This window comes from Poecilia reticulata, chromosome 17 (assembly GCF_904066995.2).
Source record: "Poecilia reticulata chromosome 17, P_reticulata-male-v2, whole genome shotgun sequence".
NCBI classification, from domain to species: Eukaryota; Metazoa; Chordata; class Actinopteri; order Cyprinodontiformes; family Poeciliidae; genus Poecilia; species Poecilia reticulata.
Window position 1 is genome coordinate 7,712,218 of NC_088846.1, and position 16,311 is coordinate 7,728,528.

General features: G+C 40.5%; 1 protein-coding gene across 5 annotated transcripts in view; it reads right to left on the minus strand.

The window, feature by feature from the left end:
• ctnnd2b (catenin (cadherin-associated protein), delta 2b) overlaps window positions 1-16,311 on the minus strand; it is a 176,720-nt gene that overhangs the window by 19,530 nt on the left and 140,879 nt on the right. For all 5 annotated transcript variants that reach the window (XM_017310043.2, XM_081598154.1, XM_081598153.1 and 2 more), the window contains 3 exons: window positions 10,121-10,307; window positions 4,789-4,906; window positions 3,501-3,683 (listed from right to left, as the gene is read on the minus strand). In XM_017310043.2, coding sequence (XP_017165532.1) covers window positions 3,501-3,683; window positions 4,789-4,906; window positions 10,121-10,307 — 488 coding nt within the window. The remainder of the gene's footprint in view (window positions 1-3,500; window positions 3,684-4,788; window positions 4,907-10,120; window positions 10,308-16,311) is intronic.

Consider the following 16,311-nt stretch of genomic DNA (forward strand, 5'->3'; position numbering starts at 1 on the left):
TCTAGATCCTTAGATCTATAATCACCAGAACCCGTTTATCCAATTTGATGTTGGTCTAACATACAACATTTGATAAAACATTAAAGTTTGAGATCGTATGGTGAGAAAAATCTGAAAAACAATTCAGTAGGAGTGAATATTGTTTTAAATGACCTCTATATTTATTACATCCTGATTCTGCTGTGGAATAACAATATAATTTTACTGTAACACTTCATAGCTCTGGCACCAAATAATGCTGAATACACTAAATGAGTCAAATGTAAAAGAATAGAGGCTCAAACAACACAATATCAAAATAACAGAATTAAGTAAAAAATCTATTAATTATACCAAAACCAACCAAACAAAACAAAAAAAAAAAATCTCTGATGAACTAAACAAATACTGCTGAGTCATCACAGAAGAACTCCGATATTTAGAGAGGAAAATAAAATAAAAAAAGCTGTGATGAGTCCCAGTTTGCAACAAGCATCGTCATAAAAACTTGATGGGCTTCAAGAGCGAAAAGAACATTTAATGTGTCATTAAACAGTTATCGTGCGTTACAGTTAAAATTCAGTGATGTTTGATGTTAATGGGGAGCAGAAGAGGAAGCGAGGCGGATAACGGCGCGGTGGCGGCGAGGCCGGAGATGGTGAGACGTGTCAGAAACGAGCCCAGAAGGCACTGCAGCCATCAGAGGACAATGAAACAGTTCCCCAAAATGGAGAATGTGTGTCAGTTTCTGTTTTTTTATTTTTAACATGTACACTCATCAATAAATTCAGCTGTTGGGGGCCGTGCTGGTGAATATTTAAAGTAAAGCGTTGCTGCAGTCCGTATCTTACCCAGACAGCTGTTGTCTTTCTGTAAGCTGCTCTAAGATGGCTTCATTTTTTAAATAGACTATTAGAATTGAATGGTTGAAATTCCAGCTACACATTTTTATCATTCTTGCTGTGATTTATGACTTTTTTTTAAGTACATTTGTACCTAAAACCTTTGAGCTATGAACCAGAGTTCTGGTTCAACATGGCGGCTAAAACACACTGAAAGTTGCTAAATTGCTCTTTAGACAGTTTGGATTTTATTTAATGAAGGGTAAAGATACGTGGATCCACTCTTTTGGTATCTTTTTCTTATCTTGAGTTTATTTTATAAAGTGAAATATGTCATTATAAGCTTGTGTTACCAATAGTAGGTAATAGTTTTACTACAGTTAACTTTTCACTTTTACTTAAGTAATATTTGTGATGCATCGCTGCTCTTACTGGAGTAAAATTTCTGGATAATCTACCCACTGAGCAACTTCAATAAAGGAAGAACAAACTGGTGTTAGTCGATACAGATACAGTTTGTGTTCAAGTGAAATCTCTTGTTTGCATAAAAGCTTCATGTTGGTTTTCAAGATGGTTTTCTTTTTTTGTTATCTGCTAAGTCCGTGGGCCAATCAGAGGTCAAATGAGTAGATGCTATCGTCAGTCTGGAATCGACTGAATTTAGCAATAAATGAGAAGAAAACTTATAAGATTTGGTTGATTCTGAAATCAACCAAGTCTAGCTTGTTGTTCTTCCACTTCCCAGTTTTGACTCAGCCTGTGTCGCAGCGCGCCGTGTAACCACGACTTCCACAAATGAAATGAATCATACGCTTCTTTTCTAGCAGGCGACTGGGACGATGGGGGCGAAGGAGGCTTGGGGTCCTGCGTGGCTGGACGACCTTGCCTTGTAGTCTGGTGCTGCAGTCGGAGGTTGAAAGCGTGAAACCTGGTCGCCTTCACGCTTACGGCCTGACGTTTGTGTCAGATCACCGTGGAAATAAGAGGCTGCCCTCGGGTTGTTAGCAGATCAGACACACTCGTGTCATTTAGAGAGTAATCCTGAGCTCACTGAAAGCTCACTGATTGTTTCTGCTATATCATTATTTAATCACACTATTTATTTGTTTTTTTAAACGTAGCTGAAAGGTGCCTCTGTTCTGACCCTTTTAACTCTGCTTACAAAATGACTTTTTTTGCATTAAACACACAAATGGTTTTTTTTTTCTTTCTTTTTTTTTATGTACGATTATAAAAGTGTAACCCAGTAAGTAAATAGTCCATCTGCATGCTTCTTCCAGTGCCAGTCAGACGTTTACAAACACTCACTATGGGTATGAATGTCATGTTAATTTGAGCTTTTATTTTTTAGACCAACTTTATTGTTATAAACAAAAGGATTGAGAGCATATAAGTTATAACAATAGAGATTCAAATACAGACATGCAGCCAAAACAGATTCATGTCCCTTCATTGCTCTTTGTAGTCATAAGTGAAGTCGTTGCATATTTAATCTCTCTTGTTATGAGTAGTGATGCAGCTAACTTAACTAGCTTGGTTTCCTCATGCATTTTCAACTGGCTAATCCATTCCGGTTAATGTTAGCTTCCTTTATCCGTTCCTAAGCAACCATTTTGTTTTTATTGCTTGCCTAAGTCAGATCTTTACAGATGTCGTTTCGTTGCTCTTTCCTGTATTAGAAGTTCATTGTTAAGTTTAGTTTTATGCCATTGTTCTGCTTTCTGATCGACCATCACACTTTCCTGTTCCGATAAAAACCAATCGTATAAAACGTTGTTTCAAGACGATGAACTTTATGTTGTCGTTACATCATCCGCTTTGTGCAATGATCCGCCAATGGCTCTACCGCCGCCATGCTCGGCAGTCGGTCCGGAAAGTCTCAGTCTGACTCGTCCAAGAATGTCCGTCTTCAGTGTCTACTAAAAAAAAAAAAAGCATTTAGCTTTTCGACGTTGGTTGCTAGAAATTTCAGCCAAACACATTTTGGCTTTCTATGCCTTCGGTCTGCTCAGGACCAGTAGAAACCTAACGCCCTGTTCCAAACTACAACCAACAGATGGAAAGGAAATCGGTCGTGACATGAAGTTTCCGGAATGGCAAACAGCTGAACCACACAAGGAGTCGAAGTCGTCTCTGTGTCAGGTTACAAACTATTTTAAATGACGTTTGCCAATTCTGATAGGAAGAGTGAGCAGTGTTATGCAGGTGTTTTAGTCAACCACTGTCCAAGTGGTGTGGTTCCTTCTTTATCCCAATGTCAGTCTCTGATGTTGTACCTTGAAAGAGAAGCAATGACCTGTGCGCTTATAGAGCAAAAAGGGTTGTGTGTAAACCTCTGACTTGCATTGTTTGTACCAGTTATGGATGACGCTTCAAATATCCAATTCTTTTTTCTGCTGGAGTCATTTGTTTGAGGTCTTTATAAATAAATGAACTAATCTCTCGAGTTGGAGGCCTGGTGCCCAAAGCAAGCCGATATGTACTTGCTACTTGCTTTTTCTCCCCCTTAAGCTTTGGAGAGAAAACATATCATGTTCAGTGAGAAACCCTTGGTTTTGCAATAAATAGTACAAAAAAATCAAATCAAACACTTGAATATGTCTAGAGGAACTTGGAGGACGGTCATGAATAAATAAAAACATGTGCGCAGCTCAACGCGCGTCCTGCGTATCTCCTCACCTGGTCGTGGCCCTTCTTTTTCTTCTTCTTCTTCCCCCAGCACCCAGAACTCTCCGCGTCCTTGCCGCCGGTGTCACACAGCAGGCCGTCCAGCTCCTCGGAGCCGCCCTGCTGGCTGTGCGACGTCTCCGCGGCCAGACGGTAGGACAGGTTCCTCAGGATGCACACGCAGTTCTCCACAGTCTGCAGGAGGACAGGTTGGACGGGAGGGGAAAGTGAGGAGGAGATGTAGGAGGCGCACGGTGAGACGCGCCGCAGAGATCACACACACACACACACACACTAATCCTAGTGTTGAGAGTGGCAGAGCAGTCAGCAGTCACAGACTTTGATCTTTTGGAGGATTTAAAAAAAATTTAATAAAAATCATCCAGAGAAGAGGTGACTCAGGGAACACGCAGGGAGGCATCAAGCAACCAACAATGTTTCTGTGTAAGAGTTCGGGTTGAGTAATGTAACATAACAGAAAGAAGTTTCATTTCTAAGCAAAGACTTCTCATGTCTAATGTGTTTTACAATGTGTTTTACAAAAATTACAGACTTGACAAATATCAAGGGAAAAAAAAAAAAAAAAAAAAAAAAAAAAACGCATCACGCAGCGGTTCAAAAACAAGAACAGCGATGGAAAACACGACAAACTCATCAGAACCAGGAGGAGGGTCTTGATGCCATCAGTCACCTTCATGTACGCGCTACTCACACCCTCCCCCTTGCTTTCTGCTATGCTAACGCTAGTTCCTCACAATGGAAGACACGAGATGATTGACAGCATGAAGACCCTCCCCCTGGCTCTGATTGGCTGTTTCTGATCGAGCACATGGCTGTAGGACCACAGGAAGAAGAAAGAGGAGTTAGATTTTTTTATTTTTTACTGTAATAATATTGTGAAAGTTTTAAGAAATCTGCTAAAAGAAATATATATATATATATATATATATATATATATATTCTTTTTTTTTTTTTTTTAAACAAAAGTTGCACACTGCAGATTTAAGCCTCAAGTCCTGCATATAAAAACAACTACAGCCTGATTCTGTTTCGACCACGTTACACTGTCTAGACACTGCTAATTTTCTACTTTTCACTTTTTATCTCATCTGACTATGACATGCATTTATATTTGTATTTTTTTCTTTCCTTTAAGCTATTTGTTTATTTGTCATCCAAATAGACAAATAGCTGCCAGTTTGAATCAGCGACACGTCACACAAGCACACGGTATTCTACTCACGCAGGTATGAACCAGATTATTATTAGTATCTGGAGTGTGTGTGTGTTTCTGCATCACCTTGCTGTCTATCTCGCTGCTCCCCAGAGCCGTCTGGATGACGTAAAGCAGGGCATCTGTGAGGCCTTCGCACTCCCTCATCCTCCTCCGAGCTTCCTCCCCGGCAGAACTCACGTTCCTGTTTCACAGAGACAGACGGACACAAGTTCACGATCTGCCGCATGTCCACAACGTACAGAAAAGGGGAAGCTCTGCACGGCGATGCAAACGTTGTTGAAAATGACTCGTTGCAGCTACGTCACTCGAGGCGCCACAATGGACGTCAGAGGTGAGAGACGAGAGTAATGAACAGAGCAACTGAAGCTGTTCAGCGGTGGTTTCTACTTGTTGGAGTCGAGCTAATTTGTCTGTGAACGTAACACACCTGGTTGGGGACTGAGGGGGTTAGAGTAGTTCCCACAAATTGGACTCCAGTAAGAGTAGAGATACTTAAGCATATTTCTACTCAAGTAAAAGTAAAAATTAGCCATCCAAATATGACTCAAGAGAAAAAAGTGTCTGTTAAAAAGACCCAAGTACAGAGTAGCTGATCAAGTTATTATTTAATGTTTAAAAATAACATCATCAGATGGACAAAAATATAAATTTAACTGGAAATTTGGGTATTTTAAGGACCAACATGACAACAGTTCATACAAAATAACAAAATCAGACCAAATAAAATGTTTCCAAATCAGATTCTTTCGATAAAAAGCTTATGAAACTTTAACACAGACTGCAGGTGTGAAATTTTACTCAAGTAAGAGAAGTGATACTTCAAACTAAAAGTAAAAGTAAAAAGTACAGAGCAGTAAAAAATATTCCTAAAACTACCTTTTTTTTCCAAAAAAAGTTACTCAAGTAAGTATAATCGAGTAAATCTAACTATAGTTACTACCCAGCTTTGCTTAAGGCTCATAGACGGCAGTGTTTACTAAAGTGTGAGCTAACTAGCTTAGCAACCGACCCAAGTTGTCTGTCAACTTCCTACATAACTGGCTACAAAAAAGAAAAAGAAAAATCTAATTTTTCTTTTATGCTGGCAGAAATCAAATTGATGTAAAATAATTGTCAAGCATGTATGGTGACCATAGCAACAACATCAGGCTTCACACGCTTTCCATGACAAAATCTGGCATCAGAAATCTGATTTTCTGAATCAGATTTCCAAGAGGAAGAAAACGAGGAGGGAAGCTTGACGGATGTCAATTCTTGACTAATCCAATGAGAGAAACTTCTAAGCAATTCTATGGCAAACATTTGGTCTGTAGTTATTCAACTTTTTATGAAACAGAAGACAAGAAAAATGAAAGTACTCCTGCTTTTTTCCCCTCATTCCCTCTCCAGTGGAACCAGGACCAATTAGTCTGTACGCCTTCCTCTCTTTACCCAAATCTGACGGCATCAGAAGAGTTCGGACTCACCTGCTGATCCAAAACCGGTGGACATCTGCATTGCGCATGACAGATTCATGAGATGTCTGACTGCATTAGTGGAAAACCAAGTGGGAAATGTGAAGGTGTTGAAGCGTTCTGTTTAAGTGAGGCAGCTGCTTTTGATTCTGACAAACTCAGTTTGTTTTCTACAGTCAAATAACTGCCTTAAAAAAAAAAAAAAAAAAAAAAAAACTGATGTTGACAAACTGTACTCCTCTGAGTCTCCATCTCCCCCCGGCTGTTATTTGCTTCGAGTCGTGATGCAAGTTCACCAGAACACACACACAGACACACACACACCTACAAGCACACACACGCAGCAGGACACTGTCAGAAAGCTGCATAACCTGTTCAGTGAACAACATGACAAAATCAGAATAAACAGCCACCTGAAACATCCAAATTGTAACAAAAAAGATCCACTTTCAGCTGGCTTTAAGCATACGATTTCTCCAATATTAGATTTGGTCTCCTGTCTATTAATAGGCTGAAATTAATTACCCTCAGTCGGTTAGAGGTAATGAATTCCAGTGAAGCGATTCCTTCGCAATGAAGCCGAGCTGCAAGATTATCTCTCATTATTTGATCTTTAAGTGTAGAGGATCAAAAATAACAAGGCAGATAAGAAATTACACCCAACAGATAACGCTGTGGCTAAAAAGTGAGCTTCTTTTCACTCAAATAAAAATGTGATTTAACTCCTAACGTACTGCTGCCAGTACGTTTAAAAAAAAAAGAAAAAAAAAAAAAGAAAATCTCTCCATCCATTTTGAATAACTGTGCAAAGTAGAGGCCCAACATGGTGAGATTTGCTTAAAATGAGGTTTTACAGCAGGAAATGCAGTGAATGGCTGCACACATCCAGAAGGAAACCTGGTACCGTTTCATTTCATGGGATCGTTCCTGGATGTTTGTCTGCAATCCTACTCTGTGAAACACAAAATCCCCGACAGGCAGCTTTCTGCGAAGAACCTTGCTGCCATGTTGGGCCTCAGTTTTGACTAGACTAGAGCAGGTGCTGATTCAGAGCTGGGATGGTTAGGTCTGGTTACGGAAGGTTTCTCTGTAAGCGATGACAGGAAAAGACCTCTAGGGTTTTTTTTTTTTTGGCACCTATCTTTGCAGCTCATTTTTAAACAAACATATTTAACCCCTTGAAGTATGTTTGTGAAAAGACATTTGCGAGAACAGACGGCGTTGGTTTGCATGATTTCTATGTTTACATCTCAGTTAGTGCTGATCCTGCGTACGTGAACAACGAAGACCAACGAAGAGCACCGTGTGGCCAAACAGACTTGAGTTTTGCCGATTGTTAAAAATGACAATACTGTTGTGATCGCTGGCTTTTACACATCATATCTTGATCATTCATATTGAACTCACACACTGTCCAACTCAAAATTATATTTTAACTTCCTTCCTATCATTATTTTTGCCCTCAACACAGGATCTAAACACAACATCCAGGTTAAATGGTGTTTGACAGCAGCCAAAAAAATAAATAAATGAATATTCAAACCGCTACAAAATTGCAAAACAGTTTTTAACAAGTTGTTTAAAACTTTGAAGTTTCACTTCTAGCGGTGTGCAAGCTGGGATTTAGCTTTTTTTTCCCCTTTAGTGTACAAAGTCATTGAATAATTCAACAAAAAAATAAGGTTCTGCATCCCGGTCCATACGTTACAGCAAGAAAACCTCACGGCGAAATGAAACCAGGCAGTGTATTAAAGATTCAAGGTCAGCGTTCCTATACGTGACCTGGGCCGACGGTGTTAGTTTACCTAAGGGCTGTAAAGTGACGTGCAAACTGTTGCAGTGGAAATGGGGCTAATAAAGACAGCAATTTGTTGCATTTTTAATAACAGAGAACCTCTCTAATCTGCCTAAGCAGCATGTTAAAAAAGGCCTGATGATTCCTAAAGGAGTGAAAGCCTCCAAAAGCTCAGAGTAAACGGGTTCATATCCTCCTTATTAGCCGCTGTGGCGTTTGTGTCGCATCTGCCCCGTTCTCTGCGCAAAACTCCAGATCTTCTTGTTAGCCGACACAACAGGAGGGAGGCGGTGAGAAACGGCAGAGCAGAAACGGCGAAAGGGAGAGGGAACGGTAGAAGGGAAAACGGATAAAAGAGGGCATAATACGATGGAGAAGGAAGTATCGGGATAATGTGACGAGACGGAGAGAGAGAGAAAGAGAGAGACCAAAGAGGGGGTAAATAGAGAGAGAGGGGAAAATGAGAAATTGCGGATGATAATAGGAGACGGAACGAGCGAGGAAAAAGAGAGAGCAGGTGGCCGGCGATAGACCAAACCCGCCATGAAATATTCAATCTTTAATCAGACTCCCAGCATTCCCTAACGAGGCGTGAGAAGGATGAATTAGGCCTTCGAGTTTGGGGAGCCGAGCGGCTCAAAGTTATCTCGTACCGACACGCTCGCCAACAGTATCACACACACACCACTGTACCAGATGTGTCCTTTTTTTTCTCCCCACAAGTGTACAGTGACGAGATTAATGAGCCGCACGTGGTTGGACGGAGAGACAAACAGAAAACACACGCACACGCACGCACACACACACACACACACACACACACACGCAGTCAGTCAGTCAGTGTCCTGCTGTGTGTGTTTGTCTGTGGAGAATGAGACGGAGTCGTGCTCAAGACACTATTTTCACCCAAATTCTGCCCAGTTTTTATCCTGAAATATGCAGAAAGACTCTCCTTCAGGGTTCCTGCACATTTTTTTTTTCTCATACTTTTCAGACTAAACATGAAAGAAATTCTTTTCAACAGGAAGTAATGGGGCATATCTTTTTTTGAGTTTTTTTTTATTTTTTTACAAGTCAGGCTTTAAATATGAAACCTGCACAAAACCACAGACAGGAATGAAGGATAAAGAAAAAGAACAAATGGAAGGATGGACGGATGGATGACAAACAGGTTGAGACCTGAATGGAGGTACGAATGGAAGAATTGTTGGATTTAAAAGCTGATTTTTTTTTTAACAAAATATTGTTTTGTGAGAATGTCTCACCAGAAAACCTGTTGGAAAATACAGGCAGCAGTTAGCTAATCTACAAAGGTGTGGCAGAGTGGAGTTTCGTATTTTAGATTAATAAAAATGAATGAAGACATTTTAAAGAGCTAAATGGATGCTTCCCCATATAAGTGTGTGCCGTCACACGTAAAGTGGTTGCAGAACTTGTCGTTGTTCATAGCACACTGCAAGTCTTTCTAAAAAAGGACAGGAAGGCAGCTTTGATGTTATGTGACATTATATATTTTAAAAGTGGAGATACTCTCAACCTAAAGGCTAAATTATAACAAAAGTTAAGAGCCCACTGCACTGAACCCCATTGAAGACCTCATGGTTATTCCACCAAAAATTGATTTCTGAACTCTTCCTGAGTTAAAACATTAGTATTGTTGGTTCTAAATTAATATGAACTTGTTTGTTTGCATACTTGAGGTCTGAAAGCACTGCACCTTTTTTATTTATTTTTTACCATTTCTCATTTTCTGCAAATAAATACAACATTTTTGCTTGGAGTTTCAGAGACAGTAGTTGCTATAATTAAAGAACAATGTTCATTCGACTGACTGTCTCCATCAGCCCCACATTTTCCAAATCGCACTGCACAACCAACGAGAAACCGAGCAGCAACGCTGGTGAGTCATCAGAAATGTAGCAAAGTCTTTCAGTTTTCTGAGTGGTCACTGGTGAAAAAATAAAATAACACTGAATGTTTTCTAAAAATATATGACTGTTATATGTAGTCTGACAGACTCTATTCTGTTTGGGTGGTTAATAAGAGAGAGAGAGAAAAAAAGAAGAAGTGTACAACAAAACAAGTTTTGCAAAGCGTCAGCTAGAAATCTGAGGCGCAAGACGGGGACAAAAAACAGAAAACTGACCGGAGGCAGCCTGTGGCGTTGCGGAGGACCTGGGAGGAGTGCAGGTGAAGCTTGCGGTCCTCCTGGGTGTGGGGGGACGTGTCCCAGCCCGAGTGCGGGATGATCACAGCGTTGGTCAGCACGGCCAGGGCGTCCTGGATGATGGGCATCTTCAGGGCGTCGCACGACGACAGGTTCCACAGAACGCCTGCGGACGGAGCAGAGCAGAGATGGAGGAGAACGGAAAACATGCAGGAAGTCGAACCGCACACCTGGAACCTTTGAAAGACCTCAGTGTGGACTTTGACCTAGTGTTCATGTCTACCACCAGTTTAATATAGAGATCAATATCAGAGCCATATTGGCATTGTTAAATTGCCAATACAACAAACATTTAGCACTTATAATCACAGATTATGATGATGACTCAAATCGGGTAAGAATCGATTTCCCAGTTTCAAAACCTATCAGGGGTTGAGCACACAAAAGTCTAGACGTATGGCTCATTAATAATTAGAATGATGTGAATATAGACAGACATGCAGCTCAGCAATAAACCATCCATATATTATTAGTGCAAAGCTTTTATTACTGCTCCTTTTTAAATGGAAGGATGCTCTGTGCAATAAGTGCTTGGAAACTACAACTACATTTCCAGAGTTTTTATTTTACGGATTTTAGGGATTGGCTGGTAACTGATACAAAATGATGGAGGTTCAGGTATATTATGCTATATAGTACATGGCATGACGCAATGACCAAGACTCTCAGGAGAAAAAAAAACACAGAGGCCCAACAAAGAAAAGTAGAAAATATTTCGTAGCTTTTGACCTCTTTCTTCTGTGAGACATGCTAGGTTTTAGAAACGCTAGCAGCCATTTAAAAATCTCTGGAGTATGTTCTACAGGAAATCAATGAATACATTTTAGAACAGCAGGTGTTGCTGCAATAAGAACAGTTTTTGCTTTTCTGGTTTAAAGAAAAAAAAGTTTTGTTTGTTTTACAACTGTGCACATACCATTAATTTGTTAAAATTGGGAACGCATGACATGGGGTTTTTGGTCGATATCCGATATGGCGATATACTAAAACTCATTGGGCCGATAACCGATACCAATATCAATATGTTTTTCCTATAGCTACTTATTGAAAATATAAGGGTTTCTCTACTTTGGATTAAAATACTGCATTATCTTCATCAATTCAGCCTCTACCTGCTACTTAAAAGGTAAAAAAAAGGCTGAAAACGATGTAATACTTTCAACTTGCATCATGTTTAATGTCAAATTTATTCATGACATTTGCTCTCTATCAGACAATGACAACACTCAAACATTGTGCTGTTCTGCAGGCATCATTGTCTCATAAAAACAACAGCTTTTATATGGTGAGTTATTTTGACGTAATGGCCGATGTCCGATATTAAATTTTACTGCTAATATCGGCCAATATCGATGCCAAGCTGATATCGTGCTCCCTTAGTTGAAATATTGCCCAAGTCTGCCGCTCTGCATCTTTTTGAATGTCTACACATTAAAATATACTGTAACATTATCAGAATGTGACACCCAAACTCAATACTAAACACCATTTCTTTAAACAACACAACAGTGTGTGCTTGTTTGACAGACGAAGTGAAGACAGTAAATCCACTGAACAAAGAACCGCTGCAGCTCTCCCCATCCCTCCTCTAATTCTCTCCTGAATTCAGCATGTAGCGACTAGTCAACCAAGAAAGTGGAGGTCTTTCTCCTGTCTACCAATTACCGTCCACCCTTACCGCCGGCCGCCACAAACTACAAAAACACTTTTGACCAGAACGGACAAAAAAAGGTCTCCTTTCTCTGGAGAATACCTCTTGTTTTTTGGACGACATGTATGCTGAACGTTTTAGAGAAAAAAAAAAAAGGGCGAGAACGAGGACAAGAGGGAAATCACCGTATTTTGCTATTAACCACTCTGACTTCCTCTGAGTGTCACAAATGTGCTTGTTCGCACACAAACGACGAGAACGTTGATGCAGGACGTCGTCGCTCTCATTGACCTTCATCTTACAATCTTTGTATTGGTGTTAATTATATGTTTTTCCTTTGCGTGTCAGCCCGTAGTCGTATCTGTACGTATCGGCCCCGTTCCTTTATGACAGTAATTACAGCCGTGGTGGCGATGCTTCCTTTCTGTCTGTGAGCGTTGAACGCGTCTGGAGTGAGGCGTCCCGCTCTTTAGGCCTCTCGCTGTTCACCCTGGGTTCAACAGCGCCGGCGTAATTACAGCTCTTCTTATCTGTAAATAGGATTTTTTCCCCCTCATGCGTGTGTGTTCATTTATTTTATTTTATTTTTTAAGTGTGTATTGCATCTAAGCCCCTTGACAAATCAAAGCTGACCCCATCAGCACTTTGGGCTTTTTTCTTTTTTTTTTTTTTTAAGGCGGACAGCTTCTGTTTGGGGGTCAAACACATTTGCAAAATTACTTTTGGCTTCGTCATTTAGAGAGTTTAGCTTCTCGTGGCGATCGGAACAGAACGGGTGTGCTGCTTGTGCAGCTAAATTTTGCAATTAGGACCCTTTTTTTTCTCCCTTAAGATGTTCATTAGCTAGTTAATTTTTATTTTTTATTTTTTTTTATTATGTAGCCATAAAATAAATATCTGAACATGAAGTAGGATAAATTTTTCTGAGGGATTCATCATTCTTGGGTGCACAGAAATTCAGGTGAAGGTCTTTGCTTGAGTGGTTGGGTCAAACATACAGCTTTACATTAATTAAAAACTCCTAGTTTGCATTCAAAATGTCAAACTTTGGTAGACTATTTTTCTTTTGGGTAGAAAATGTGTCCGTGTGAGTGTGTGAGTGTGTGTGTGCGTGTGTGTGTGTGTGTGTAATGCACCAAAGGTGGCACACACTCCCTTATTAAATGCTGCTATTGTTCTTTCCTCTCCATGTGGTTTTTACTCACAGTTTCTTTGTTTTATACAAAGAAACATTTATTGTACTTTAATGATGAAACTGAAATCAGATTCCTTGTTTGTACCGTCAAACATGGCGAATAAAGTTGATTCTGAAATATGTACTACATTGCAGGACAGCACCGGATATGTCGGTGTTTTTCCTCAGAAACAGATGTTCTGGCAATTGAACACAGAGGTGTAAAGAAAACGGATGGATGGATGGATGGATGGATGGATGGATGGATGGATGGATGGATGGATGGATGGATGGATGGATGGATGGATGGATGGATGGATGGATGGATGGATGGAGCTTCACGTATTTTGTTTCCTCCCAACTTTCCTCCCCTTCAGTTACTGTTGTGTTGGCGGTTTTGGTCTGATAATTGCACATACCGCTTAGTATGTGCAATTATCAGGAAAAATAGTCTGTGCCGACCATTTTTCTGTGGCATCTATTTGCGAAGCGTGCAGATTGGAGATTTTTCTGCTACCTTGACGAAAGAAACGACATCCGATTCTGTCAATAATTACGCTGAACATGTTTTTACTGTTCAAAACAGGTGTTTTGCACGTTGTAGTTTAAAGAAAAGTTTCTACAGAAACTCTGTGTTGTAGTGTTTGACAGAGTTTTATTCCAACAAAACCCTCAGTCATGTGACTGCGCGTCTGTTTTTCACGACTGGTGGTCAGCATGAGCGAGATGATCTCCACCATTTTGTTCTCTGAAGCTTAAGTTTATAACTTTTAAAATCAGAACACATCTTTCCACCAGAGAGACGTCACCTTCTCCGCATAATCTTGCGTGTATTTTCCGCAGAACGAAAAACAAACAAAAAAAAAAAACATTTAATAAGAAAAATAATAAAATCTCCCTCTGAGCAAACACGCCACTTCCACAGCCGGGTTTTACCAGAGCCCCGCTTTAGTAGGTAATAAACTACGTTTCTTGTAATTAGAAATGTAATGCATGATGTCATAGTTGCAGCTGCGAAGGCAGAGATTCTTGACTAGCTGGAGAAAATCCAACTGTTTGCCAGCGTCGCCACTCGCTGTGGAGAGAATGACATCATCTCCCCGAGGTGAAAGGCAACGGGATTTTAGATTTGATCAGCAACGCGCACACTCACAAACCCGCCGAACGTCTGAACGGTCGGCGCTGCAAACAGACATGCGGCGAGGGACGCGCACACACACACATGCACACACACACATGCACAGAGAGAGAGAGCAATGAGTGTCTGACAGATGAAGGAGGTTAATTGCCACAGCCTTACATCATGAGTGGCAACAGGAGGCAGTGGGCGCGCCGCTACAGAGAGGGAGGGGAAATGAATATGTCGGCTATCGCTCTTTGTCTCCGGAGCCATTTCCCATTTGATTTGCCGTTTGCTTGGATTCGTCGTCCTGTCACGGTTCTCTGTTTAGGCCATCACAGCGTTGTGCGCCTTTGGTTCTCCCAGATTATTCCGTATTTCATCTCTTATTGTTCCGACTCAAATTGTTAGGTGCTTGATGTGAGGCTATACAGTTTTTGTTACAGCTAATATTACAGCTTATTTTGCAGTCTCTAATTAACGTCTCTCTGGTTACTTTACGGTAGAGAAACATAAAAAAAAAAAAAAAATGAATCCTTGGAGGCTCAGCAGCAGCGTTTTGTGAACCCTTTAGCGAGGCACTGCATGTACAGTTTAGCTTTTCATGCTAGTGACGTGTTGCATCTTCAAGTGACCCCAGGATGAGGCTTTGACCTTCAGAATGACGAATGAGAAAACCCTCCAATGATTTTGTGCATTGAGGGAGGATAACTTTTTTTTTTTTTGGTTAGGCTAAAAATAAAATGTAGAAAGTAGAAAATTGTCGGCGGTATGCTGAGTCATCCTTTTTAACTACGAATATTCACAATGTAAATAAACAACATCACATCAACAGATTCAATTGGTTACAGATATTTAGTATGAATAAAGCGCTACTTCATTTTATTTTTTATTTCTTAAGATATGGAACGCTTCGTGTGTCTTAAAGTTTTATCTTTTAATCCATGATTCCAGGTCTAAACGAAGCCATTATACATCTATGTTTCTATTGACTATCCAACTCGTTTTACTCAAGTTTATTCAAGGTTTTTTTTCCCAGTAGGATACTCCCAGCAATGTCAGGTCCAGGCCACCGCTGCTCTTTCAGCCATGGGTCAGCCAATCAGGAGACCGCTCAGGCGTGAGATACGCTCTCACAGCTGGAACGGCTTCCGAGTGGTGATGGTGTGTCATAAACGGTGTGAGAGGCTATTTTTCTCCGGTATCGGCAAATCATTGTTCAGGAAAATAAAAAATAAAAAAATCCCACAATATGAATTAAAGTGGAGAAGGGAAGAAATGTAAATCGGTCGACGAGTTCAGGAAAAACAAAAAAAAAGATGAGTTCCTCATCTAATAACTAGCAGAGCTGTGAAGTTTCAAAGGAATCGGGAGTCAGGGAAGAACAGGCCACTCTGCTGGACGCCTTTTGTTGCGACAAGCCCTAAAGTTTAAACAGGTTCCTGCTTTCAGCTGCACACGAGCCTCAACCAGAGAGCCGGTGGAGTAATCGATTGGTCTCCTTTGTATCCAGGGCAGGTTTCCGGAAACTCTCTGCCACGATGTGGACAGCAGGCCCGGTGTCAACCCAACAGGAGGCAATTATCCTGTCCACAGATTTAGCCTCAAAAACAGAAACAACCTCCCTTAGAGGCGTCCTCCGACAACCTCAGCTGGATTAAGCACATCTACGGACATCCGTCTATTTTTAGTTTGTATCGACAAATTGTTACCATCATTCCCAACATGCTAAGTTTGGGTCTTTGTAGGGTCTGAGATGAAACTCTTAGGGCTTTTACAGTTTTTCTCAAACGTTTTCACGCACATCTCCAGACCTTCAAACGGCCAAAACCAGACTTTGACACAGCAGTCACAGTTTCTGGTAAACAACTAATGGAGTCAGAGATGCGGGAAGATATTTAAAAGAAAAAGTCTTGTTGAGTTTTCTTTCAAGCTTGAAGGTTTTTAATAGGAAACACGGAAGGTAAAACGTAGCAGACCAAGTTTCTCTGTTTAATTCTGTTGGAAATCTCAAACCTTTCATGAGGATCTCACTGTATTCACACACATATTTATTATCGTTACCTAATAAGTGACTGCTGTGACACCGCCTCACAACTAATGACCACTTACAGCAAAACGATTATTTTCTCATATATTTGGTCTTAAAAAGAAATCTTAACTGG